Source organism: Panthera pardus, unplaced genomic scaffold (assembly GCF_024362965.1).
Source record: "Panthera pardus isolate Hobbes unplaced genomic scaffold, ASM2436296v1 HiC_scaffold_10, whole genome shotgun sequence".
NCBI classification, from domain to species: Eukaryota; Metazoa; Chordata; class Mammalia; order Carnivora; family Felidae; genus Panthera; species Panthera pardus.
In genome coordinates, this window is record NW_026526655.1 from 93,992,156 (window position 1) to 94,017,433 (window position 25,278).

At 37.7% G+C, this 25,278-nt stretch overlaps 1 protein-coding gene across 2 annotated transcripts in view; it reads right to left on the reverse strand.

Moving 5' to 3' along the window:
- The window catches only part of UBXN4 (UBX domain protein 4), a 44,144-nt gene extending 19,035 nt beyond the window's left edge, over nucleotides 1-25,109 (reverse strand). Inside the window, exons 1-6 of one of the 2 annotated variants that reach the window (XM_019454789.2) lie at nucleotides 24,879-25,109; nucleotides 15,774-15,876; nucleotides 12,489-12,517; nucleotides 11,869-11,987; nucleotides 11,095-11,269; nucleotides 2,813-2,906 (exon numbers count right to left, since the gene is read on the reverse strand). In XM_019454789.2, coding sequence (XP_019310334.1) covers nucleotides 2,813-2,906; nucleotides 11,095-11,269; nucleotides 11,869-11,987; nucleotides 12,489-12,517; nucleotides 15,774-15,876; nucleotides 24,879-24,960 — 602 coding nt within the window. In that variant the 5' untranslated portion in view covers nucleotides 24,961-25,109. The remainder of the gene's footprint in view (nucleotides 1-2,812; nucleotides 2,907-11,094; nucleotides 11,270-11,868; nucleotides 11,988-12,488; nucleotides 12,518-15,773; nucleotides 15,877-24,878) is intronic. The other variant, XM_053909226.1, reaches the window with a different exon arrangement.
- Between the last annotated feature and the right edge of the window lie 169 nt (nucleotides 25,110-25,278).

Sequence of the window (25,278 nt, forward strand, 5' to 3'; positions counted from 1 at the left end):
AGGGGCACCTGGGTGGCTCAGTCAGCTAAGTGTCTGACTTCGGCTCAGGTCACGATCTCACAGTTTTTAAGTTTGAGCCCTGCATCGGGCTCTGTGCTGACAGCTCAGAGCCTGGAGCTGGTTCAGATTCTGTCTCTCCCTCTCTCTGCCCCTCCCTTCCTCTCAAAAATAAACAAACATTAAAAATTTTTTTTATTTTTTTAAATTTTTTTTTAAATTTAATTTTTTTAATGTTTATTTTATTTTTGAGACAGAGACAGAGCATGAGTGGGGGAGGGGCAGAGAGAGAGGGAGACACAGAATCTGAAGCAGGGTCCAGGCTCTAAGCTGTCAGCACAGAGCCCGACGCGGGGCTCGAACTCACAGACCGCGAGACCATGACCTGAGCCGAAGTCAGAAGCTCAATTGACAGAGCCACCCAGGTGCCCCCAAAAAAATTTTTTTTAAATATCAAAGTTAGAGGAAGAATACATATATTTTGCTTCATAGAGTTTGGTATTACAAAATTCTATAAAAATCAGATTACACCACAGGTATTTGATGTGTACAATTTTTCTGGGCTATGAAAAGGCACCACAGATCAGTTCTATAAGACAGGGAAACTAGCAGCACATTAGGGTTTTAGAGTTCAATAACCTGCAGAGCATGGGTGAGTCAAAGGCATAAGAGCACTACAGTCTATGATAAGGCATGGTAAAGATGAAGGCAATTTGAAGGATATAAATGATGAGCTAAGAGGTCATTTGGGATAGGAGTATTATATGCTATTGTTTTTAGTTGTTGTTGATTAACAAATTAGATTCCATAAAACAAACAAAATTCCTAACTGGATATAACTCAGATGAATATAGGACCCCAGGGCATGAATCAGTCAGTATTAGGGCCTAGGCTTTATTGGTTAACTGACCTGATAAATTAATCTCAGCAATAATTTGAAGTGTATATATGATTTTAATTATATGACCTAGATTTTCCAAAAGGTTTAAACCAAGAACAGTCACTTCCCAATGAACACTGTTTCAATGGTAAGTATGCCAACATTTCATCCAATTTCAACATTTAGTATCCTTTTAAAAAAGATTTTTTTTTTTTTAATGTTTTTTCATTTTTGAGAGACAGAGACAGAGCATGAGCTGGGGAGGGACAGAGAGATAGGGGGAGACACAATCTGAAGCAGGCTCCAGGCTCTGAGTCGTCAGCACAGAAGCCCAATGCAGGGCTCAAACTCAAAGACTGTGAGATCATGACCTGAGATGAAGTCAGATGCTTAACCGACTTGGGCCACCCAGGCACCCTTAGTATCCTTTTTTAAAAGGCCCTAGCCCACATACATTTCATATAACGGTCCTAAAAGCATATGGTTTAAAAACACATAAATGTATGTATCTCCAAGAGTGAAGTTGTTTTTTTTGTTTGTTTTTTTTGTTTTCAGTTTAAGGATCTCAACTTGTAAACCCATTCTGTCCTGATATTTTAATTATAAGAGTAAAAATGCTCAATGAAGACAGTTTGGCAACCTCAGAAGAAAAAAAAAATCCCTAATTCCCCTTTCAAAGATATTAATATAAACATTTTGTTGTGTGTCTTAAACTATCTTTACTGACTCATTATACTATATATAACACACATACACCAGTGTAAATACATATGGTAACTATTTTTTAATTAAAGATGGTGTATTATATCCTTTTTGCAGAACCATGCAGGCAGACATGGGCAGACACTCTCTTACATAAGAATGGAAGCTATTAAGAAACAACAGAAATTTCCCTTATCTACTGCAATTAAATAGCACCTAAGCCTACCCTACAATTAAGGGCTACCTGCTGTGTTTCTTCTCATTCCCCTCAAATCTCCAAAATCTTTTCTCATCTTTTACTGTCACATCACCCCAACGTGATGCAAGGACAGATGCATAGAGGTAGATTTGGTGTTAGCAAAACAGAAAGAAACAGAGAGGATGAGCCACTGGGAACTTTGGTTCCCTGCAGCTGTTCTTTGAGCCTTCTACCACTTCTCACCACTATGACCAGATCTACCCTTTTTAGCTCAAGATCTTGGCCCTGCTGGGACTCCTAGAAAGAACCATCAGAATCTAGGTTTTGCTGAAATGATGCTGATTCTTAGTCATGAGCAAACCCAAATACCCAGTATTAGTAATCATCTTGAAACTTGTTTTCCCGTAGAATCTATGTGAACAAGAAACTGTCAAGTCTAAGGCATTTTCTTAACTTCCATATAACACTAAATGGTGTTAGGTCAGAATTAAAAAATATTCTTGCTTTATCCATTTACCATTAATTCATGTAACTTAAGAATCATAGTATACAGGAGTCTAATTTGGTAATTTCTTTATTATTAAAAATACAAAACTACAAGCCACAAAAAGTCATAAATCTGTGTCTGATTATTAGACCAAGTAATAACATATGACGTTTAATAGACATGCACTTATGCAGAACCCAGACTCAGTATACAGTCATAAAAGCAAGTGAAGTTCTTTCCATCTGGAACTTACTATCCTATGGTAGAGAGAGATCAAAGCAGAAGTGACAGATGGAAACATACATGTACCAAAAATCAGCAAAAAAGACTCTTGGGCTGATCAGACCTAAAGCTGACTGATGACTTAAGAGATACTCTACTTCTAGAATGTAGTCTTTATGGATACAATTAAGTTGGTCAGGTAATAAAAAATTTCAACCCAGGATTCTGAAACTTCATTTGTGAAATTTTAGCTTTTATTCAAATTAATGAAATAACTGAAAACCACTGTCTTTTCAAAATACTATTTGCAAAAATAAAAGCAAACCTTTCCACTCTGACAGTCAGGTCCTCTGGAGGTCTCTGATTTGAACATCCACCAGGCTCCTGAGATGGACTGGCATGGCCTGAACTCTCTCCTCCTTAGTTATTTAATAAAAAGAAATAAGAAAATATTGCATTTAATGCCGTTTTTTAAGAAACATAAACATTTGGGTTACATTTGTTAATAATCTTCTTAAACATTACAAATTTTCCCTAAGAGTTGGAGAAGATAAGAAATGAGTGATTACGGGGCGCCTAGGTGGCTCAGTCGGTTAAGCGTCCGACTTCAGCTCAGGTCACGATCTCACGGTCCGTGAGTTCGAGCCCCGCGTCAGACTCTGGACTGATGGCTCAGAGCCTGGAGCCTGCTTCCAATTCTGTGTCTCCTTCTCTCTCTGCCCCTCCCCGTTCATGCTCTGTCTCAAAAATAAATAAACGTTAAAAAAAAAAAAAATTAAAAAAAAAAAAAAAAAGAAATGAGTGATTACTAGGGCACCTGGCTTGCTCAGTCAGTAGAGCATGCAACTCTTGATCTCAGGGTCATGAGTTTGAGCCCCACGTTGGGTGCAGGGTTTACTTTAAAAAAAAAAAAAAAAAAAAAAGAGGGGCCTGGATGGCTCACTTGGTTAAGCATCAGACTCTTGGTTTTGGCTCAGGTCATGATCTCACGGTTCATCTGTTCAAGCTCCCGCTGACAGCTTGGAGCCTGCTTGGAATTCTCTCTCTCTAATTCTGACATTTGGGTCCACATATAATAGAATATAAGTGGGAAACAAGGCAGCTGAGGGCCACCAAGGTCAGGAAGAAGGAAATAATAAATATGAGAACAAAAATAAATGAAATAGAAACTGAAAATACCAACAGAACAGATAAATGAAAGCAGGAGCTGGTTCTTTGAAAAAACAAAAACAAAAACCAATACAACTGATTAACTTCTAGCCAGACTTAACAAAAAAAAAGCAAGAACTCTGGGGTGCCTGACTGCCTCAGTCAGTTAAGCATCCGACTCCTGATTTTGGCTCAGGTTATGATGATCTTATGTAAGCGTTCATGGAACTGAGCCCCACATCGGGCTCTACACTGACAGCATGGAGCCTGCTTTGGATTCTCTCTCTCCCTTTGTCACTGTCCCTCCCCTGCTCATGCTCTCTCACTCTTTCTCAAAATAAATAAATAAACATAAAAGAAAAGAGAGAGAGAGAGAGGCGCACCTGGGTGGCTCAAAAAACTGAGCGTCTGACTTTGGCTCAGGTCATGATCTCACAGTTCGTGGGTTTGAGCCCTGCATTGGGTTCTGTGCCGACACAGATTTGGATTCTGTGATTCCCTCTCTCTCTGCCCCTCCACCACTTGCACTCTGTCTTTGTCTCTCAAATATGAATAAACATTTAAAAAATTAAAAAAAAAAAGAGAGAAAGGACTCAAAATCACAAAGTGAGAAAAGAGAAATAACAACCAACATCATATAAATACAAACAATTATAAGAGAATATTATAAAAAATTATATGCCAACTAATTGGACAACCTAGAAGAAGTGGATAAATTTCCAGAAACATATAAACCACTAAAACAGAAACAGGAAGAAACAGAAAATTTGATCAGACTGATGACCAGCAAAGAAATTGAATCAGTAATCAAAACTTTCCCAAGAAACAAAAGTCCAGAACCAGATGACTTAACAGGCAAATTCTACCAAACGTTTAAAGAAGAGTTCATACCTATTCTCAAACTATTCTAAAAACTAGAAAAGGAAGGAAAACTTCCAAATTCATTCTATGAGGCTAGCATTACCTGATACCAAAACGCAATAAAGACAACACACAAAAAAAGAGAACTATAGGCAACTATCTCTGATGAACACAGATGCAAATATCCTCAACAAAATACTAGCAAACTGAATTCAACAACACACTAAAAAACAAAAAACAAAAAACGTATCATTCACCAGTGGACACCTGGCTGGCTCAGTCAGTAGAGCATGTGACTCTTGATCTTGGCGTAATGAGTTCAAGCCCCACATGGGGATAAAGTTTACATTAAAAAAAAAAAATCATTCACCATCATCACGGTCAGATTTATTCATGGGTTGTAAGGGTGGTTCAATATTGCAAATCAATCAACATGATACACCACATCAGTAAGTAGAAGAACAATATGATCATTTCAATAGACACAAAAAGAGCATGTGACAAAGTATATCCATTCATAATAAAAACCCTCAACAAAGCAGGTCTAAAAGAAACATACTTCAACATAATAAAGGCCATGTTATTCATGGGTTGTAAGGGTGGTTCAATATTGCAAATCAATCAACGTGATACACCACATCAGTAAGTACAAGAACAATATGACCATTTCAACAGACACAGAAAGAGCATGTGACAAAGTATATCCATTCATAATAAAAACCCTCAACAAAGTAGGTCTAAAAGGAACATACTTCAACATAATAAAGGCCATATAGAAAAAAACCCACAGTTAACATCATCCTTAATGGGGAAAAAGCTTTTCCCCTAAGGTCAGGGACAAGAGGATGTCACTCTCACCACTTTTTTTGTATTCCAAATCCTACCCACAGCAATCAGACAACAAAAAGAAATCAAAGGCATCCAAATCAGTAAGGAAGAAGTAAAACTTTCACTATTTGCAGATGATATGATACTAAATAGATAAAACCCAAAGCACTCCACCAAAAAACTGCTAGAACTGATAAATTAATTCAGTAAATTCTGAGGAAATAAGATCATTGTACAGAAATGTGCTACATTTCTGTGCACCAATAATGAGCAGCAGAAAGAGAAATTAAGAACACAATCCCTTTTACAACTACACAAAAACTAACAAGACATCTAGGAATAAAGCTACCCAAAGATGTAAAAGATGAGTACTCTGAAAACTGTAAAACACTGATGAAAGAAATAGAAAAAGACACAAAGAAATGGGAAGGCATTCCATGCTCATGGAGTGGGAAGAACAAAAATTGTTAAAATGTCTACACTACCCAAAGCAACTGACATATTTAACGCAGTCCCTATCAAAATACCAACAGCATTTTTCACAGAATCCTGTGAAACAATCTTAAAATTTTTATGCAAACACAAGAGACCTCAAATAGCCAAAACAATCTTGAAAAAGAAAAGCAAAGCTGGAGGCATCACAATTCTGGATTTCAATATTACAAAGCTGTAATAATCAAAACAGTATGGTACTGGCACAAAAACAGACATACAGACCAATGAAACAGAATAGAAAACCCAGAAATAAATCCACAACTTTATGGTCAATTAATCTTCAACAAAGTAGGAAGAATATCCAATGGGAAAAAGAGTGTCTTCAACAAAACTCAGAAAACTGAACAGTTAACATGCGAAAGAAGGAAACCGGACCACTTTATTATACCATACAAAAAAATAAACTCAAAACAGATTAAAGACTCAAATATGAGACCTGAAACCATAAAAATCCTGGAAGGGAGCACAGGAAGTAGTTTCTCTGACATCAGCTGTAACATCTTTCTAGATGTGTGTCCTGAGGCAAGGGAAACAAAAGCAAAAATAAACTGCTGGGACTACATCTAAATAAAAAGCTTCTGCAGAGCCAAATAAACAATCAACAAAACTAAACAATCTCCAGAATGGGATAAGAGATTTGCAAATGACATATCTGATATATCTGATAAAGGACTAGTAACCAAAATATATAAAGCACTCATAAAACTCAACACCCCAAAAATGAATAATCCACTTAAAAAGTGGGCAAAACATATAAACAAACATTTATCCAAAGAAGTTATCAGGATGGCCAACAGATACATGAAAAGATGCTCATCATCACGCATCATCAGGAAAATGCAAATCAAAACTACAATGAAGTATCAGTCAGAATGGCCAAAATCAAAAAGAAACAAGTGTTGGCAAGGATGCAGAGAAAGGGAAACCCTTGTGCACTGTTGGTGGGAATGCAAACTGCTGCAGCCACTGTGGTAAACAGTTGGAAGTTAATCAAAAAGTTAAAATAGGGGCGCCTGGTGGCTCAGTTGGGTGTCCGACTCTTGGTTTCAGCTCAGGTCATGATCTCACGGTTCATGAGTTCGAGTCCTCTGCACTATCAGTACAGAGGTTGTTTGGCATTCTCTTTCTCTCTCTCTGCCCCACGTGCTCTCTCTCTCTCTCAAAATAAATAAATAACCTTAAAAAAAAAAAAGTTAAAAATAGAACTATCCTATGATCCAGCAATTGTGCTACTGGGTATTTACTCAAAGAATACAAAAACACTAAATCAAAAAGATACATGCACCAAGAAAGACACTCTTAAGTAAAGAGAACAAACATGGTTACCAGAGGGGAGGTGGGTTGGGGGGATGGATAAAATAGATCACAGGGATTAAGAAACGCATTGGTGAAGAGCACCAGGTGATTAAAATAAAAATTTAGAAAAATAGGGGCACCTAGATGGCTCAGCTGGTTGAGCATCCAACTCCTGATTTCAGTTCTAGTCATGATCTTGCGGTGGTGGGATTAAACTGGGTGTGGAGCCTGCTTGGGATTCTCTCTCCTTCTTCCTTTGGCCCTCCCCCACTCACACTTTCTCTCCAAAAATAAATAAATTAAAAAAATACAGCAAAATCCAGACTGTAGGAAACTACAGAAAAAAATGAGAGTGGGAATCTATTTATGAAATGAAACAAACAAAAAAAAGGACTCAACAATCAGTAGCAATATACTGGACTCCAAACAAACTGAAAAACTTAGTATAATGTAAATATTCCCTAGATAATTAATGGTAAAAAAGGATTGCTGTTAAACTGTGTAGGTTTCATAAGAGATAATGATATTATAGTTTTTTTTTTTAAGTTCTCATCTTTTAGATACTCCTATTTTAAAAATGAAATGATATAGTGCCTAAGATTTGTTCTAAATAATAAATGAAAAGGAAAGAGGAGTAGGGGACACAGATGAAACAATTTTGGCCATGAGTTGGTAATAGGTGAAGACAGGCAGTGGGTTCATGGAATTCATTACACTATTTTCTCGAGACTTTTGTATTAAGTCTGAAACTTTCCATAATGAAGTTAAAAAAAAAAGCTACAAAGAACTGAGATTAGAGGTGCTACTCATACCTCAGGTAAGACAGAGTTTACAGTCTGAGAAGTTAAATGCCTGCTGAAACAAAAGCATCAATATTCTTTACAGGAATATAAGAATCCTGAGTGTCTACAACAATGTACAAGATACAATCCAAAATTTCTAGACACACAATCTAACAGGAAAATGTGACTCATTCTCAGGGGAAAAGACAATCAACAAAGGCCTGTCTGTTATCTCAACCCAGAGATGAACTAGATACTGGCATTATCAGACAAGGACTTGAAAGCAGCCATTGTAACTCAATGAGGTAAAGGAAAATGAAATGAATTAAAAGATAAGTTGAATAAAATGTTGGAAAGGGTACTAAGGGATTGAGTATAATTTCTGTAACTTTGAATCACACTGTTTCAAAATAAAAAGTTAAAGGAAGAGGAGGAGATGTAAGGAAGAGTAAGAAACTCCAGAACCATTTTACCTGCAAAATGATACAGCCACTTTGGAAGACGGCTTGGTGGCTTCTTACAAAACTAAACATAACTCTTACCACACAACCCAGCAACCACAACCTTGCTGTAAATAGCCAAAAAAAGTAAAAAAAAAAATTATGCTCACACAGAAACCTACACAGAGATGCTTACAGAAGCTTTATTCATAATTGCTAAAACTTGCGAAACCAAAATGTCCTTCAGTAGGTGAATGGATTAATAAACTGTGGTATATCTAGACAATGGAATATTATTCAGCTCTAAAAAGAAATGAGCTATCAAGTGATGAAAAGACATGAAGGAAGATTAAATGTATATTACTAAGTAAAGGAAGCCAATCTGAAAAGACTACTATATGACATTCTGGAAAAAGCAAAACCATGGAGACAGTAAAAATATCACTGCGGATGAAAAGGCGGAACACAGAGGACATTTAGTGCAGGAAAAATACTTTGTGCTATACTTATGGATACACGTCATTATACACTTGCCCAGACTCATGGAATGCACACCACCAAGAGAAAACTGTATTGTAAACTATGGACTTTGCCTGATTATGATGTGTCAAATGTGGGTTCATTAGTTCTAACAAATGTACCACTTTGGTGGGGGATGTAGACAGTGGGGCAGGAGGTATACACAAAATCTGTACCTTCCTCTTAATTTTCCTGTAAACCTAAAACTGCTCTAAAAAAAATCTACTAAAAAATGGTTAACTTAAAGAAAAGAGTATAAATATATTACCTAATTTTATATAAAATAAAAATTTACTAGGGCACCTGCCTGGCTCACTTATGACTCTTGATATCAGGGTTCTATGGTTAAGCCCCACAATGGGTGTAGAGATTACTTAAAAATAAATATAGAATAGAATAAAAATTCACTAGATGTGCTCAAGAGCAGAAAGAGATGATAAAGAAGCCAGTGAACTTAGAGATCAACAAAATTATCCGATCTAAATAGAGGAATAAAAAAGAAAAAAAAAAAAGAAAAAATAAACCTGTGGGATAGTATCAAGAAGTCTAACATACATGTAATTATTTCTAGCAAGTTAAGAGAAAAAGAGAAAAATATCTGAATAAATAATGGCTCCGAATTCCCCAAATTTAGTGAAAGTTATACATTTAGAGATCTAAGCTTAGCAAAACCCAAGCAGAATAAATACAAAGAAAAACACATCTAGGCATTTTATAGTCAAATGGATGAAAATCAAAGAGAAAAGCCTGAAGGCAGAGAGAAAAGCAATACATTCCATATATGGGGAAACAATGCTGACAGAAACTTCTCATCAGAAAACTATGGAGACCAGAAGATCTTTAAAGTGCTGAAAAAAAAAAAAAAAAACAACAACTGTAAACTCCAAATTTTGTATCTAGCAAAAATATCCTTCCAGAATGAAGATAAAGCAGACACTTTCATTTTTCAGAGAGGAAGAGAAGTATTTTGCCAAAAGACCTGTAAAACAGGAAATGCTAAGGGAAATTTTTCAGGCTGAAAGAAAATGATACCAGAGGAAAACATATTCAAAAAGGAATGAAGAATTTGGCAATGATAAATATCCAGGTAAATGTAAAGGTAAGTATCCTACTGTAGAGCTAACCAGGCTACATTCACAATAGTGTCCCCTAGTTCTGTAGGCATCCAGAATTTGCGTGATCTATAGATGTAAAACCTCAAAATGTGGCTACTGACAGAGAACCTGGTAGCTCTTCTTCAAATATTCAAAACCTGTTAATGTTTAACTTCATAAGTCGCACTAAAGTTAATGAGAAATTACAGGGCATCAAATTTCATCTCAATATGAAGAAGAATTTTTCTAAAAACCAGGGCTTTGACAATAAGCTTCCTTGCAAGGAAATGAGCTTCCTGTCATTAAATATCAAATAGAGGCTATTTGGGATGCTAGAGTAGGATCATCTCTTAGGATACTAATCTGTTAACTTCTTGACTTATCTAACGCTATGCTGTCTAATACAAGCTATATTACACCAAACAACTCTGAACACAATCCCCATTATATAGTATAAAATTTCTCTTTTGCCTCTATCAACCCCACTGTAGTCACATCTCTTATTTCCACAAGCTCTATTTTACAATGATCTTTTAATTCTAATTCTAAAATGCAAATACTATTCTTTAAATGTATACATATCTTATAGGTTATAAAAACAATTCCAAATACATCAGTTCATTTGAACCTTTCAAAATACTCTAGCTGCAAAGTTATTTGTAAAACTGCTAAGAACACAGGGACAGAAAAAAGTAAAAAAAAAAAAAAAAAAAAAAAAATGCCACTATATGACCAACACCTATATTTAAGACAATCTTTAAATTTTAAGTTAAATGAATGTGACAGGGAAGAAACACAGTATTTTTATTTTTAAGGATATTAATTCCAGGCCTTTAAAATGAAGTGAAGGGGGGCGCCTGGGTGGCTCAGTCGGTTAAGCGGCCGACTTCGGCTCAGGTCATGATCTCGCGGTCCGTGAGTTCGAGCCCCGCGTCAGGCTCTGTGCTGACCGCTCAGAGCCTGGAGCCTGTTTCAGATTCTGTGTCTCCCTCTCTCTGACCCTCCCCCGTTCATGCTCTGTCTCTCTCTGTCTCAAAAATAAAATAAACGTTAAAAAAAAAATAATAAATAAAAAAAATAAAAAAAATAAAATGAAGTAAAGGAATACTTCTACTGTACCCAAAAGGGTACACTAAAAATTACCTGTTGCAGAATCTGACTTTGTATCAGAAGTGGGTGGTATCTCACAAGGCTCTACATTTCTGGACTGAGAGTTTTCAGAAGTGTTGTTAGGTTCCAATGATGTGGATGGAGTAGAGACTGAACTTTCTGACGGGCTGCCATTTGCCACTGATGTTTCACCTTTTAATGAGTGCATCTAGGGAGAAACCACATTGTAATTTAATGAACAGATAAGAATCTAAATTTACCAAGGCAGATTAGACCAAAATATGAGTAAGTCAACTGTCTCTATAGGAGGGAAAAGTACTAAATTTTCTAAGTAGATGGATCCAGATTGTATAATCCTAAACATGGCATAATCACACTGATCACACTGTGGAATTCAACTACAATGTGAGAAGAGCATAAAAAGGTTTTTAAACACTGTTGATTTTTCTTCCAATTAGAATTGAAGGAAAAAAGTTTCAAGCTATATTAGCCATTTGCCCAAATTGACTAAGTTCCTTAAAATGTGTCAAGCAGTACAGTTTGGGACCTTAATGTTCAATCTCTCTTTTGCAACAAAGTAATAGTGTAAAGAGAAGGGAGAGTAAGAAGTCACTCATTAGGCATAGGTACCTATAACTTCATAATGCTATTTTCAAACCAATCCAGGAAAACAGTATTTTCTACCTTTCAAGTTTAATGGCATAGCAGGTTCCTGAATATACAGAGCAACTCCAAAAATATTCTAATGTCAAATTTCTGACATATCATTTTCCCATGTTTATATAAATAAATTCTCTTCCTTCTCACCTGCCGGACTTTGTGAATTCTGGTAACAAGTTCATCTGCAGAAACACTTCCTGCTATTACTTCCAAGGGAATTCCACTGTCTCCAATAAAGAAACTGGATGGAACACACACTACAGGATCTGTACAATTTAATTAAGTCTAATGATTCGTGAAAAAACAAGGGGATAATTTTATGAAATGCTACTGATAACAAAGCAAATCTTTGTGAATTTCACCGTGTAATCAGCTAACATGTTTACCAAATAATTTCAACTACAGTATCACTATGCTTGTCATGCATGTGATAAGTAAACTGATTTATGATTTATCTGTACTGCCTATCTGAAACATCCATTACATTCCATCTATTGTAAATTTTACATCTTGCCTCTTGACAATTATTTCTAACATTCCAAACTGCTCCATATTGCTTTCCAGATATTGACAATAAGACTCCCTATAATCCCATTTGCTACAACGTATTATCTCAAAGGACACTTAGTAGTATAAAGTTCCTCAAAGCAAGAATGCATGAGCTCCTAAATAGAAATGAGTAATTTCTAAATTTCGTGAATTAACCAAAAGAAAGGTAAATCCTCAAGCAAAATATTTATCAAACCAATTCTTCATTGAAAGGATACAGATTTGTGAAAATTGTAAGCAGGCTTCACTGTAAAACAAAATCAAACAGAAAATCACTAGATGCATTCAAATATTTCCCCCCAAATATCCAGTTGTTTTTACAGAAATTTACTCTACCAATTAAAAGTATTTCTCTGAAACTACTAGTTCCTTTCATAGTCATCAGCTGGAAGGAGAAAAGTGCAATTCTTGTCTTACAGACCTTTCCCGGTATGTTTTATAATTTTCAGATTAAAGAGCCACTTATTCTTGCAACACACAAACTGGTGGCTGGATCTGATGGCTAAAAATCAAGCTGGTATCTGCCATGATGCTTTCTCAGCAGCAAGTGTATCTGAATACAGCATCTTGCCTTGTAACAAAAGATATTAATGCTTATGATTTACTTCTGCAAATGATAACATAATACTTTGTAAAAATAAAGGATTCAAAACAACCTAAATATCTACCAGTAAAAACTAATTATGCAATCATTAAAAAGGTACAAAAAAGTATGTCAAAATGCTACCACTTTTGTAAAAAAAAAAAAAAAAAGTAAATAAACAAGAATTTAAAAAGGGGAGGAAAATGCGTTTTCTTGATTTGGTTACTCCAGAGAAGGAAACTGGGTGGTTAGGGACAGGGACAGGAGAGTCTTAACGTTATGATACAAGTAAGAGATACTGATCAATGCAAATGAATAATACCAAGAATCAAATTAATCTTTCCAAAAATTTACACCCATTTTCTGAATATAAAGCATGATTACCACAAAAACATCTGAAAATATAATAAAAAAGTATAAAGAAAAAAATTACCAAGTCCTACCTTCCCAGAAATAACCAATGTAAATTCTGATGTATTTCCTACCAATCTATTTTCAATGCAGGCTATCTCCATAAACTCATAGACACTAAATGTTACTACAACATTAATTTCATTATTATTGTACAATACATAAAATTTACTATTCATAATTTAAAAGACACATTAGATTCTATTATCAGGCAGTCTATAATGAAACAAAACTCAACCATCACTATACACAGGTATCCCTGCATCTACTTTTAGAAATTTGTTTTAAAAAAAAATTTTTTTTGTTTTTAAAAATACCAGATACATCAGTCTGTATATAACCTCAAGAATTCTGATTTTCTCATTTCTTCCACATTTCCAATACCCCTACATTCCTCCTACTATTTCTGGTGCTACTGCAAGATAATGGAAAACATAAATGACAGGATATACATTAAAATGGTAAGATTCTTTTTTTTAAAGTATTATATAGCTCAATAAATATATAGTTGAATAACTGCTGCTCTGAGGCAAACCACTATGATTTGTTTCATGAAATTTTTAATATTGGAAAATTTTTACTAAAAAATTTACAAACTTACAGGTAAATTTCCAAATATTTTAATCTTGGCAGTAATTTTCAAACATCATTCATTCTGATATTATCAATATCAAAATGAAAGGAATACCACTTTGTAGTTGCTAACAAATTAATGTTTCTAGGCGCTGATCATTGATGCCTACTGCTAACATCATAAAGTAAGACAAGAGGTCATTATATGCTTTCATAATGGAAGAATGGAAGACATACCACCATTTATGAAGTAGTCTTGATGGAAAAAAAAATCTAACTTGAATCCAACTGTTGATTTACAAGCAACAGAGGACAGAGAAATAAACTACATGAGACTAACAGGGATGCAGTCAACAATAATCCACATGGCAGGAAACTAAAGAACGAATGACCTGTTTCTCCAAAAACTAAATTACAAAGAAAAAACATACCGGGGGGGGGGGGGGGGGGGGGCGCGCAGGGGAGAGCCTTGAAAAAGATCAACACATCACAATGTGTGGACCTTGATAGATCCTGAACCAAACAAACTGTAATAAATTAAGAATACAACTATGGCATAGATGAGATAAGTGAAAATGTGAAAAATAGCTGGATATTTGCTATTAAGAAACTATCACTTATTTGCTTTGAAGTATTACAGTTATGTTAAAATATTTAGTTTTTTGCATGCTAAATTTATGTTAATTCATGTTAAAAAACTTATTTTTTAAAGACACACTAAAATATAGATGAAGTGATGTGATGACTGAGATTTGCTTCAAAATTATATGGGATGAGTGATAACGGGTGACTGAAACAAGACTGACTATAAGTTAATCACCAAAGTAGTTGACAAGTATGTGGGACTTCACTGCACTACTCACTTACTTTTGTATGTCTGAAATTTTCTACAAAACATTTTTAAAGGGAAGAGATGGAATGGATTAACAAAAAATACTTGTGGATATTAGGTACTCTGAAGGACCTAAAAAGTACTTACTCCTATGCATATTGGTGCAGCCACTCTGGAAAACAGTGTGGAGGTTCCTCAAAAAATTAAAAATAGATCTACCCTACGACCCAGCAATAGCACTGCTAGGAATTTACCCAAGGGATATAGGAGTGCTGATGCATAGGGGCACTTGTACCCCAATGTTTATAGCAGCACTTTCAACAATAGACAAATTATGGAAAGAGCCTAAATGTCCATCAACTGATGAATGGATAAAGCAGCTGTGGTTTATATATACAATGGAATACTATGTGGCAATGAGAAAGAATGAAACATGGCATTTTGTAGCAATGTGGATGGAAATGGAGAGTGTTATGCTAAGTGAAATAAGTCATACAGAGAAAGACACATACCACATGTTTTCACTCTTATGTGGATCCTGAGAAACTTAACAGAAGACCATGGGAGAGGGGAAGGGGGAAAAAAAAAAAAGAGAGGGAGGGAGGAAAATCATAAGAAACTCTTAAAAACTGAGAATAAACTGAGGGTTGATGGGGAGTGGGAGGGAGGGGAAAGTGGGTGATGGGCATTCAGGAAGGCACCTGTTGGGATGAGCACTGGGTGTTGTATGGAAACCAATTTGACAATAAATTTCATATTAAAAAAAAAGTACTATTCCTATTGAATTAAACAGCCTTATTCCCAAAAACAGGACCCAAAAGAGTGGTCAACCGTTCAGAGATAATCAATATATAATTTACAGTTACTTCCATGTTCTTACAAGTTCTTTTGCATTCCTGGTGCATGTCACATAGCTGCTTGGTAAACCAGAACTTCAGAGTTTTTCAGTAAGATACATGATGTATTTGGATAATGGCAATCAGAATTTAAGGTCCCAATACGCCTTAGAGAAAAATCAACATTCTTATAGTCTAAGAGTATCACCATAAATCACAACAAAAGACAACGGTTATAATACTTAAAAAAATTAACACATAAGCAAACCTTTTGGTATCGATTTTAATAGCAACAAAACTGTCTGAAGATGCTTCTGTTACTTTCTCATCTTCCCAACTTGCAGCCATCTGTGTTGACTGCTCATCATCACCTGTAACACATTTCAAGGATATTTATAAGGCCAGTATCAGCTGATTCTTTTCCCCCAGAATGTGGAATTTCAAATAAAATATAATTGCACAAATACTATTTTCTATCAAATTTAAAAACAAAAACTTTCCCATAAAATGAAGAGCATGACTATGGCATTGCTAACATTATAAAAGTAATGAAAAACAGCTCAGGCTGCTAAGAAAAAAAAAAAAGTAATAAGACATAATGAAAAAGAATGACACTATCTAGATTTTACAAAGTACTGTATTTTCTAAAAGAAGACATTCAAAGTATGATGCACATAGTATCACAATAACTGGAAGTCATAATAGAAACGTACAGGGCTATTTTGCCTTTTGTACATGTAATTTTTTTTTTTGAGAGAGACAAAGAGTGTGTATGCATCGGTGAGGGGCAGGAGAGGGGTAGAGGGAAGGGGAGGGAGAAAGGGAGAGAGGGAGAAAGGGAGAAAGGGAGAGAGAGGGAGGGAGAGAGAGGGAGAGAGAATGAATCTTAAGCAGGCTTGACACTCAGCATGGACCCCTACACAGGGCTCTTGATCCCATGACCCTGGGATCATGACCTGAGCCAAAATCAAGAGTTAGACACTTTAACAACTGAGCCACCCAGGCGCCCCCGTACATGTGATTTTAGAAAATAAAAGCACAACACTCTTCCTTCATGGAGGACTTTTGTCAAGCTCAATGTCCCCCAACAGCACAGCATTACTCTCCAGAATTTCCCCAAGGTAGATAGATGCTGATGCAATTCTATTTGTGGTTTGGGACTTGCCTTTTATTTTAGGTATGGTAATTATAAAAGTTATGCTGACCCAAAACTAATCTATAGTGACAGAATTCAGCACAGTGGCTACCTGGATGGCGGTGCTACTGACTGGGAAAGAGCATGAAGGAGCCTTCTGGGGGTGCTGGAAATACATCTTATCTGGATGAGAGTTACAAGTGTTTTAATAGTAAAAATGCACTGAGCTGCTCACTTAATCTTACTTAATATACCGTACATCACACTTCAGTGACAAAATGTTTTATGTTATACCTGTCAAGCCACTGCTTCCATTTTAGACTTGTAATATCTAGATTTTGACATAACCACTTAGTGGTGGGCAGACGAAAACTTACCTAAGTCAGATGAAATCTTTCCGAGATTAAGCAAAGTGCTTTCTCAAGCACTTTCAGGTGAACAACCTCTGCCAACTTACAGATTTAAAAAGTTCCCAGGCCACATTTTTTTTTTTGTTTTGTTTTACAAAAATGAGATAATTCTCTATTCTTCTGTAAGCTGTTTTCTTCCCAAGTGCGGCCTTTCCCCAATTTAATCCACCCTCAGCATTCCTCATGTCGGTTAACTATTTAAGGTATCTCCATCCCTTCAGTTTTTAGGCCCAAAATTTTACTTATCCTTGACTTCAGTTGACTCTATCTCCAAAATATATCTAGAATGTAACTATTTCTTTCCACTTTCACTGCCACCACCCTGATTTAAGCTATACATATCACCTAGATGATTACAACAGCCTCCAAACTGATCTCCCTGTTCAATCTATTCCTTTTTTTTCCCCCAAAAAATCAATACAACCTTTACTGCACCTTTAAAATATCACAAATAAGCCTGAAAAATCATCTGGCATCTTTCTGTTTCTATAGCTGGACAACTGAGATCTTATTCATCAGCCTGAACTGTTCCTTTTTCATAAATGTAGATAACCTTCAAAAATTTTCTGATATCCTTGTTTTTTAACTGTTGTGACTTGCTGAATCAAAGCAGCTAGTTTGATACAAGTTCAATGTCATTTCCTTTGAGAATTAACTCACCTTTCTGAACCTGAGATACTGAACAGGCAATGCCAGACTCAGCCAAATCCTACAGATTTATTTTTCACCCAAGAAATTACAGATTTCAAAAAGAGAACAATTCTCCTGAAAAACAACATTGATGGGGAAGTGAGCATATACAGAACTGGTAACAGAAGCCCAGTGTAGCCTCCTTCTTCATGTTTTTTTTTTCTTTTTGAAGTAATTTCTATGCCCAACACGGGGCTTGAACTTACGAACCCAGGTCAACAGTCACCTGCTCTACCACCTGAGCCAGCCAGGCACCCCACTCCCATCCCCCGGACCATGTTCTGTAAATGACTACAGAGAGCGCAAACAGTAGCCAGATTTTTTCTATTTCCCCACCATTTGTCAACATGGACCCTCTTCTTTTTCTTTCCAAAGAGACAGAGTTCTACACTGATGTGACTGAAGTCCCTTCGCAGGGTTCCTCTGGGGCCTTTCACAATAACTGTACATCCTTTCAGAGTGGATGCCGACATTTTCTGGAATGTCGACAGTCTGCTGACTGCAGTAGATGTGGCAAAGCTGCTCAGTCTATTCTTAACACAGAAACTTTTGTTAAAAATTTCAGATCATATCAATCCCCTGCTCAAAATCCTATAATGGCTCCCAATTTCCCTCCAAGTAAAAGCCAAAGTCCCTGCAAATGGCCTCATGCCTCCAGTTACCTCTGTGACCTCATTTGTCTTCACTTTCTTCCTATTCTGCTAATATAAAAAACACTCTAAGGTCTTTGTACTAGTTGTTTCCTCTGCCTAGAATGTTCTTCCCTCAGATATTTACATGGTTAATGCTCAACCCTCTTAAGTCTCTGTTCAAATATTATCTTCTCAATAAAGCTTTCCCTACTCATACTTTAAAATGACAGCCTTAGGGTATCTGGATGGCTCATATGGTTAAGTGTCCAACTCTTGATACTGGCTCAGGTTATGACCTTTTGGTCGTGAGACGGAGCCCTGTGTCCAGCTCTGCACTGAGAGTTAAGCCTGCTTGGGATTCTCTCTCTCCCTCTCGCTCTCTGCCCCTCCCCAGCTCATGCTCTCTCTCAAAATAAATTTAAAAATTTTTTAAATAAAAAATAATAGGGGCCCCTGGGTGACTCAGTAAAATGTCCGACTTCAGCCCAGGGGTCATGATCTCGTGGTCCGTAAGTTCAAGCCCCATGTCGGGCTCTGTGCTGACAGCTCAGAGCCTGGAGTCTGCTTCAGATTCTGTGTCTTCCTCTCTCTGCCCCTCCCCTGCTCGTGCTCTGTCTCTCTCTCTCTCTCTCAAAAATAAACATTAAAAAAATAAAATAAAATAAAATAAAATAAAATAAAATAAAGTAAAAAATAATAAAATGACAGCTTTTAGGGGTGCCTGACTGGTTTAGCTGGTGGAGCACATGACTCTTGATCTCACGGTCATGAGTTCAAGACCCACATTGGGCATAGAGCCTACTTTAAAAAAACAAAACAAAACAAAACATGACAGCTTTTATGGGCTCCTGGTTGGCTCAGTCAATAGAGCATGCAACTCTTGATCTCAGGGTCATGAATTCAAGCCCCACACTGGGCCTAGAGTTTACTTTAAAATAATAATAATGGGGCGCCTGGGTGGCTTAGTCGGTTAAGCACCCGACTTCGGCTCAGGTCATGATCTCGCGGTCCGTAAGTTCGAGTCCCGCGTCGGGCTCTGTGCTGACAGCTCAGAGCCTGGAGCCTGTTTCAGATTCTGTGTCGCCCTCTCTCTGACCCTCCCCTGTTCATGCTCTGTCTCTCCCTGTCTCAAAAATAAATAAAACGTTAAAAAAATTTTTTTTAAATAAATAAATAAAATAATAATAATAAATTAAATAAAATGACAGCCTTAAAACATTCCCAAAGCTCCCTAATTTCCTGGTCTCTTTTTCCCTGTAATACTTATCACCTTCTGATAAACTATGTGTTTTACTTATTATGTTTACTGTCTGTTTCCCTCAACTAGAATGCAGGTTCCAAGAGGGCAAGGATTGTTTTCCTTTTATTTACTAACATAACTCAAATGCCTACAATACAACTTGGCATATGTCAAGTACTTGGGATACAGCAGGGCCTCAATAAGTGTTTTGTGGAACAAACAGCTAAATTTCTGGTACAGTAAGTATCTTGGCATACCTACAATAATTGACTAATGCTGCACATTTGAGTATATCCTACGTGAAATGGGATCTAGGAACAGGAGCTTGAGAAATCTGGTCATGGAAAAGTAAACAGGGACTAGAATGCATCTACAGACTAGGACTAAAAAGAATGCCAGTAACAGTCTTCCAGATATTGAGGAAGCAAACTGGGAAAATTATCATTTGTAGTGACATCATTCAGAGCACATCTTCAAACACTATGGGGTGAGGAAATGTAAAATTCCAAGTAAATGACAAAATTATCAACCTAGAAAATAACTATATGGCAACATTCTTACTACAAACATGTCTTAGAGAAGGCTGTGAGGCATGAGAGATCCTTTTCATTCATTCTTTCATACGTTCACTATTTTATTCCATTCTTATTGTCCTAGGCATTGGCTATAATCTAAATGTGAAACAAAGGAAACATTGTTTGCCCTGGAGCTTAAAAATCTAACAGTACAAAAATGTACTTGTTGGCGCGCCTGGGTGGCTGAGTCGGTTAAGCATCCCACTCAGTTTCGGCTGGGGTCATGATCTCACAGCTTCATGAGTTCGAGCCTTGCATCAGGCTCTGTGCTGACAGTGTGAAGCCTGCTTGAGATTCTGTTTTCTTCTCTCTCTGCCCCTCCCCCACTCATGCTGTCTCTCTCTCAAAATAAATAAACTTAAAAAAATTAAAATTAAAAAAAGTACTTGTTTAGTAAACAATTATAATTATAGTAATAAATACTGTTAAAAAAAGAACAGATCTGGGGCGCCTGGGTGGCTCAGTCGGTTAAGCGTCTGACTTCAGCTCAGGTCACGATCTCGCGGTCCGTGAGTTCGAGCCCCGCGTCGGGCTCTGGGCTGATGGCCCAGAGCCTGGAGCCTGCTTCCGTTTCTGTGTCTCCCTCTCTCTCTGCCCCTCCCCCGTTCATGCTCTGTCTCTCTCTGTCTCAAAAATAAATAAACGTTAAAAAAAAAAAAAAAGAACAGATCTAGGAAAGAAAATAGTAAGACCCTTTTAGATTGGTCAGGGAAGGCTTCTCTGGGGCAACATTTAAGGTAAGACCTAAAGGATGAAAAAATTAAGCCATGCAGAGTTCACTAAGCCGGATTTTATGTGTAGCAAAAGGTCTGTGTGACTGGGAATGTCATGAACAAAAGGGAAAGCCAGACAGGAGACTAAAGAGTTGAGAGTCAAAGGTGACTCCACACTTCGGTTTATCCACCTGGATGTAAAAGTGGTGTCATTTACTAAAATGTAGAAAACTGGGGCGGGGAGAAAAACAGGTTCAGGCAGTAAATATACTTTTAAGCTTGAGAATCCTGTGAGGCATCTAAGTGGGGATGTCAAGTGGGTAGCTACAAGTATAGATTCGCTTGCTACTTCTGAGATTGGTACTTTTCATTATGTTGTACCATGTAGGTAGGGTCCCAAATATCACATCCCCACTAGCAATGTCTGTCCATCATTCAGCCTAGTGGCAGCAACAGCTGCTTGACTAATAGAGATGTAAGGATGAATGGAATTACTTAACTCACTAAGAACTATATTAACTCTACGGAGCAAGATTATTAATTGCCAACTTCAGTATCTTTAGTTTCTTATTATTAAGAAGTATATAAACCATGCTATGGAGTTAGATCAGCCTAAAATTTTAGCAAAAAACGCTGTATCCATGGTAGTATTCAGCAGTATCCAAAATAAAAGCACTTGAAAAGAACAATACAAGGGTGCCTGGCTGGCTCAGTTGGTAGAGCATGTGGCTCTTGATCTTGAGGTTGTGAATTCAAGTCCCACCTGGGTGTAGAGATTACTTAAAAATAAAAAAATCTAAAAAAAAAAAATACAATCTCAGAAACAAAGAGATCTCTAACTTTATTTTACTATTGTAATAATTAGTACTACTGTTTCCATATGTTTGTTAATTAAATCTAGCATTTACTTCAAATTAACTGATTAGCCCAAAAGTGCCTCCTAGGAACATTTAGACATCTTCAATTGTGTGTTTTCCTAGTACAGCCAGGAATTCCAACCCAGAAAACATCAACTAGTCAAAATCTAAAAGCTTTTGTGGTCTATTTTAACCAAAAAAGGCAATAAATAGTGTCTATCATGAAAATTTTAGCCCACTAGCAACACTACTCTGTGAACTGACACCTTTGCTTCAGGATCATTGTCAGAATATTCTACCTTCCCAAGAATAGAATCAAAATCTTTTTCAGTTTTATTACTTTCAATTTGCATAGTCATAATACTTTGAAAATACTTGCTCTTGTCTGAACTGGTAGTAATCTCTCCAGTCTCAATCCCACAATTTTCTTTAATTCATCCATGAAAATTTCACTAAATATAAAGAACTTGCCTAAAGTGCTTCCCACTTGAGGGGTTTACATGAACCAAAGTATACCCTTAAGACCACTTCTTTCAGCCATAAAGACATCTTTTTAATTTTCTACTAAGTTGGTTTATTGTTGTTGAGGTCTCCCACCTAAGAAAATCATGAGTTCTGGTTATATCCTTTGATGTTATGAACAAAGCTCTAGGCAACACGTAAGTGTTGGGAGTTTCATGACCCCTGTCTATCTATTCCTGGAGTGAAACTAATTCTGCCTAGTGTTGGAGATTAACTTTCTAAAACTCTACAAAAGCCAACAGTATTTTGAACGGGTCAAGGGACAAACTCCTTTGACAGACTAATGGTCTTCCTGAAAACATTCAAGAAACATTCATCAGAGTCGTTGATATCCTAAAAGTATGTAACACATGCTCATCAGTAAAAAGTTAATTGAAGAATGTATATTTACACACAAAGCCCCAAAGATCTCTAACTTTATTTTACTATTGTAATAATTAGCACTACTGTTTCCATATGTTTGTTTATTAAATCTAGCATTTATTTCAAATTAACTGATTAACCCAAAAGTGCCTCCTAGAAACATTTAGACATCTTCAATTGTGTTTGTTTAAAAAATGACTACCATAATCCTAAATTTCCTGACTATGACACCAATTCCAATAATACATGAAGTGTACAGTTGTTCAGTTTTTCTCAAGAAATAAAAGATTTTTGGGGCACCGGGATGGCTTAGTCGGTTAAGGGACCGACTTCAGCTCAGGTCATGATCCCGAGGTTTGGGAGTTGGAGCCCACTTAGGATTCTCTCTTTCCCCTTCTCTCTCTGGTCCTCCCCTGCTCCCTCTCTCAAAATAAATAAATAAACAACAAAAAAAAATAAGACTTTTTTTGAAGCTGCTAAAAAAATTTGTCAGGACAAGATAGAAATATTTTTTGTGACCCTGCTATGTGACCCATGTCACTTCACCACTGTGGACATATATTTCCTCATCTATAAAATGGGTAAAATAAAACCTATTCTACTTACACAAAAATCAACTGAGATTTTATGTGAAAAACAGAACTTAAATGTCATAAAACTATTAATGTACACTTTTTAAAACAAGTTTATTTTGACAGAGAGAAAAAGAGCATGAGTGGGGGAGGGGGAGAGAGGGAGGGAAGGAGAGAGGGAGAGGGGGAGAGGGGGAGAGGGAGAGAGGGAGGGAGGGAGGGAGAGAAGGAGGGAGGGGGGAGAGAGAGAGAGAGAGAGAGAGAGAGAGAGAGAGAGAGAGAATATCCCCGCGCTGTCAGCACAGACCCTGACTTGGGGCTGGATCCCACCGACCCTGAGATCACCACTTGGGCCAAAATCAAGAGTCTGACGCTTAAGTGACTGAGCCACCCAGGCACCCCAAAACTATTACTGTACTCTTAATAAGCACAGCTAAGTATCATTTAATTCTTCTTTCCTTTTTCATCCACTTTTTTTCCTTACAGTATCACAGCACTTATGTATGTAGACTATAAACTCTAAAACTGCATAAGAGGATATAAACTACTCAAACTCTTCTAATTAACACCACTAAGCTAAAAATCTGGCATAATTTAAAACAATTATAAATTTCAAATTTAATGTTAAGTGAAATTCATATTTTAGCTTTTGTTCTTCATTGTGCTGCATCAAGTTATAGAGCTATTATCTAGTCTCTCCAAGTCATTAGTTAATAATTTGAGCATACCGTTATTAAACACAAATAGTTAAAATAATATAGTTCAAATGGTCACAAACACTAACTTGGTTCATGTAATGAGAATCAGCAAAACCACAAAGGCATAGGTTTACTGTAAATCTAGAAGATTTCTGTAATAAAATAGGGTAGTAATAATATACTGAGCAAAATAACCCAGAGTAACACATGATAAATGAGTTAGCTCACGTTCTCGAAACTGTGGATATTAGAACGAACCAAACACCGAACATCTACTTATTCTAAACAAATGGTACAAAAAAAATCAACTTGCAACAAACCAAATATTCCACATTAGACTCTCTCCCCCTATTATCATTAAAAAAAAAAAAAAAATCCAACCTATGTAAAGCTCAAAAGTTTGCGTCTCAGGAGCATACGACCGCCAGTAACCGAGAACATCAGGTGGCTTCTCTTTGTTGCTTACCGATGACACAGCTTTCTTCCTGACAGTCCACAATTAATTACGAACCCAAATGCCTGTCGAAAGGCCTGTCTCTCTATTCCCACCTGAACACTTAGTAACTACACAAGCGTTGAAGCATCCCGAAGTGGGTCCTAGGTGACAGAGAGGGGTCCCAGGGTGCCCGAGAGGGAGGTGCTGGGGTCTATCTGCGCCAACTCGTCAGGGGGCGCGGCGAGAGGCGCAGCGAGGGTGGGCTGCAGAGACCCGCGCAGGGCTGTGGGCGGGGCTCAGCGCGTTTTAGGGGCGAGGCGGGGACGGTGCCTCCCGCCGGGGTGCCGGGAGAAGCAGGAGCTGGAGGCCTAGCCAGGCCCGGCGTGCCCCAAACGGAAGGGGGAGGCGCTGAGAAAACAGGCACGGCAGCCAGGGCCTGTCGAGAGCACGGAGGAAAGGCTGGGGAACCCTAGGATTGGAGGTAGGCCGGAGGGGTGTCCGGCCACAACTCGGGCCCCCGCCCCCTTCACCTGCCACGAATACCACGAAGACCGCTCCGCTCCTCTTGGCCGACGCGATGGCGGCCGGAATGGCGCCCTGGAACCACAACATCGCTCTCCTCGGGCCCAGGCGCTTGTTCGGTGTGTTGTCGCCGCGGTCAGGGAGCTGGCCCCGCCCTCTCTTTCGTCTGGCCCCGCGGCCCCCGCAGCCTCAGCTGCTCTGTCCCCCGCCTCCGCGCAAGCACGCTAGCCGTCAGCGGTCCCCTGGGACGCGCGCAAGCGCGCGGACCAGGCGCACCCTGCGCCACGTGACGCCACACGTCGCCGTCGGCACAGGGCCCGAGTGCCTAGTCTTGTTGGCAAAAAGGTGCGTGCGCGCGACCGCTAGGCCTCAGACCCTGCAATTCCGGAAGTGGGAAAGATGACTAAC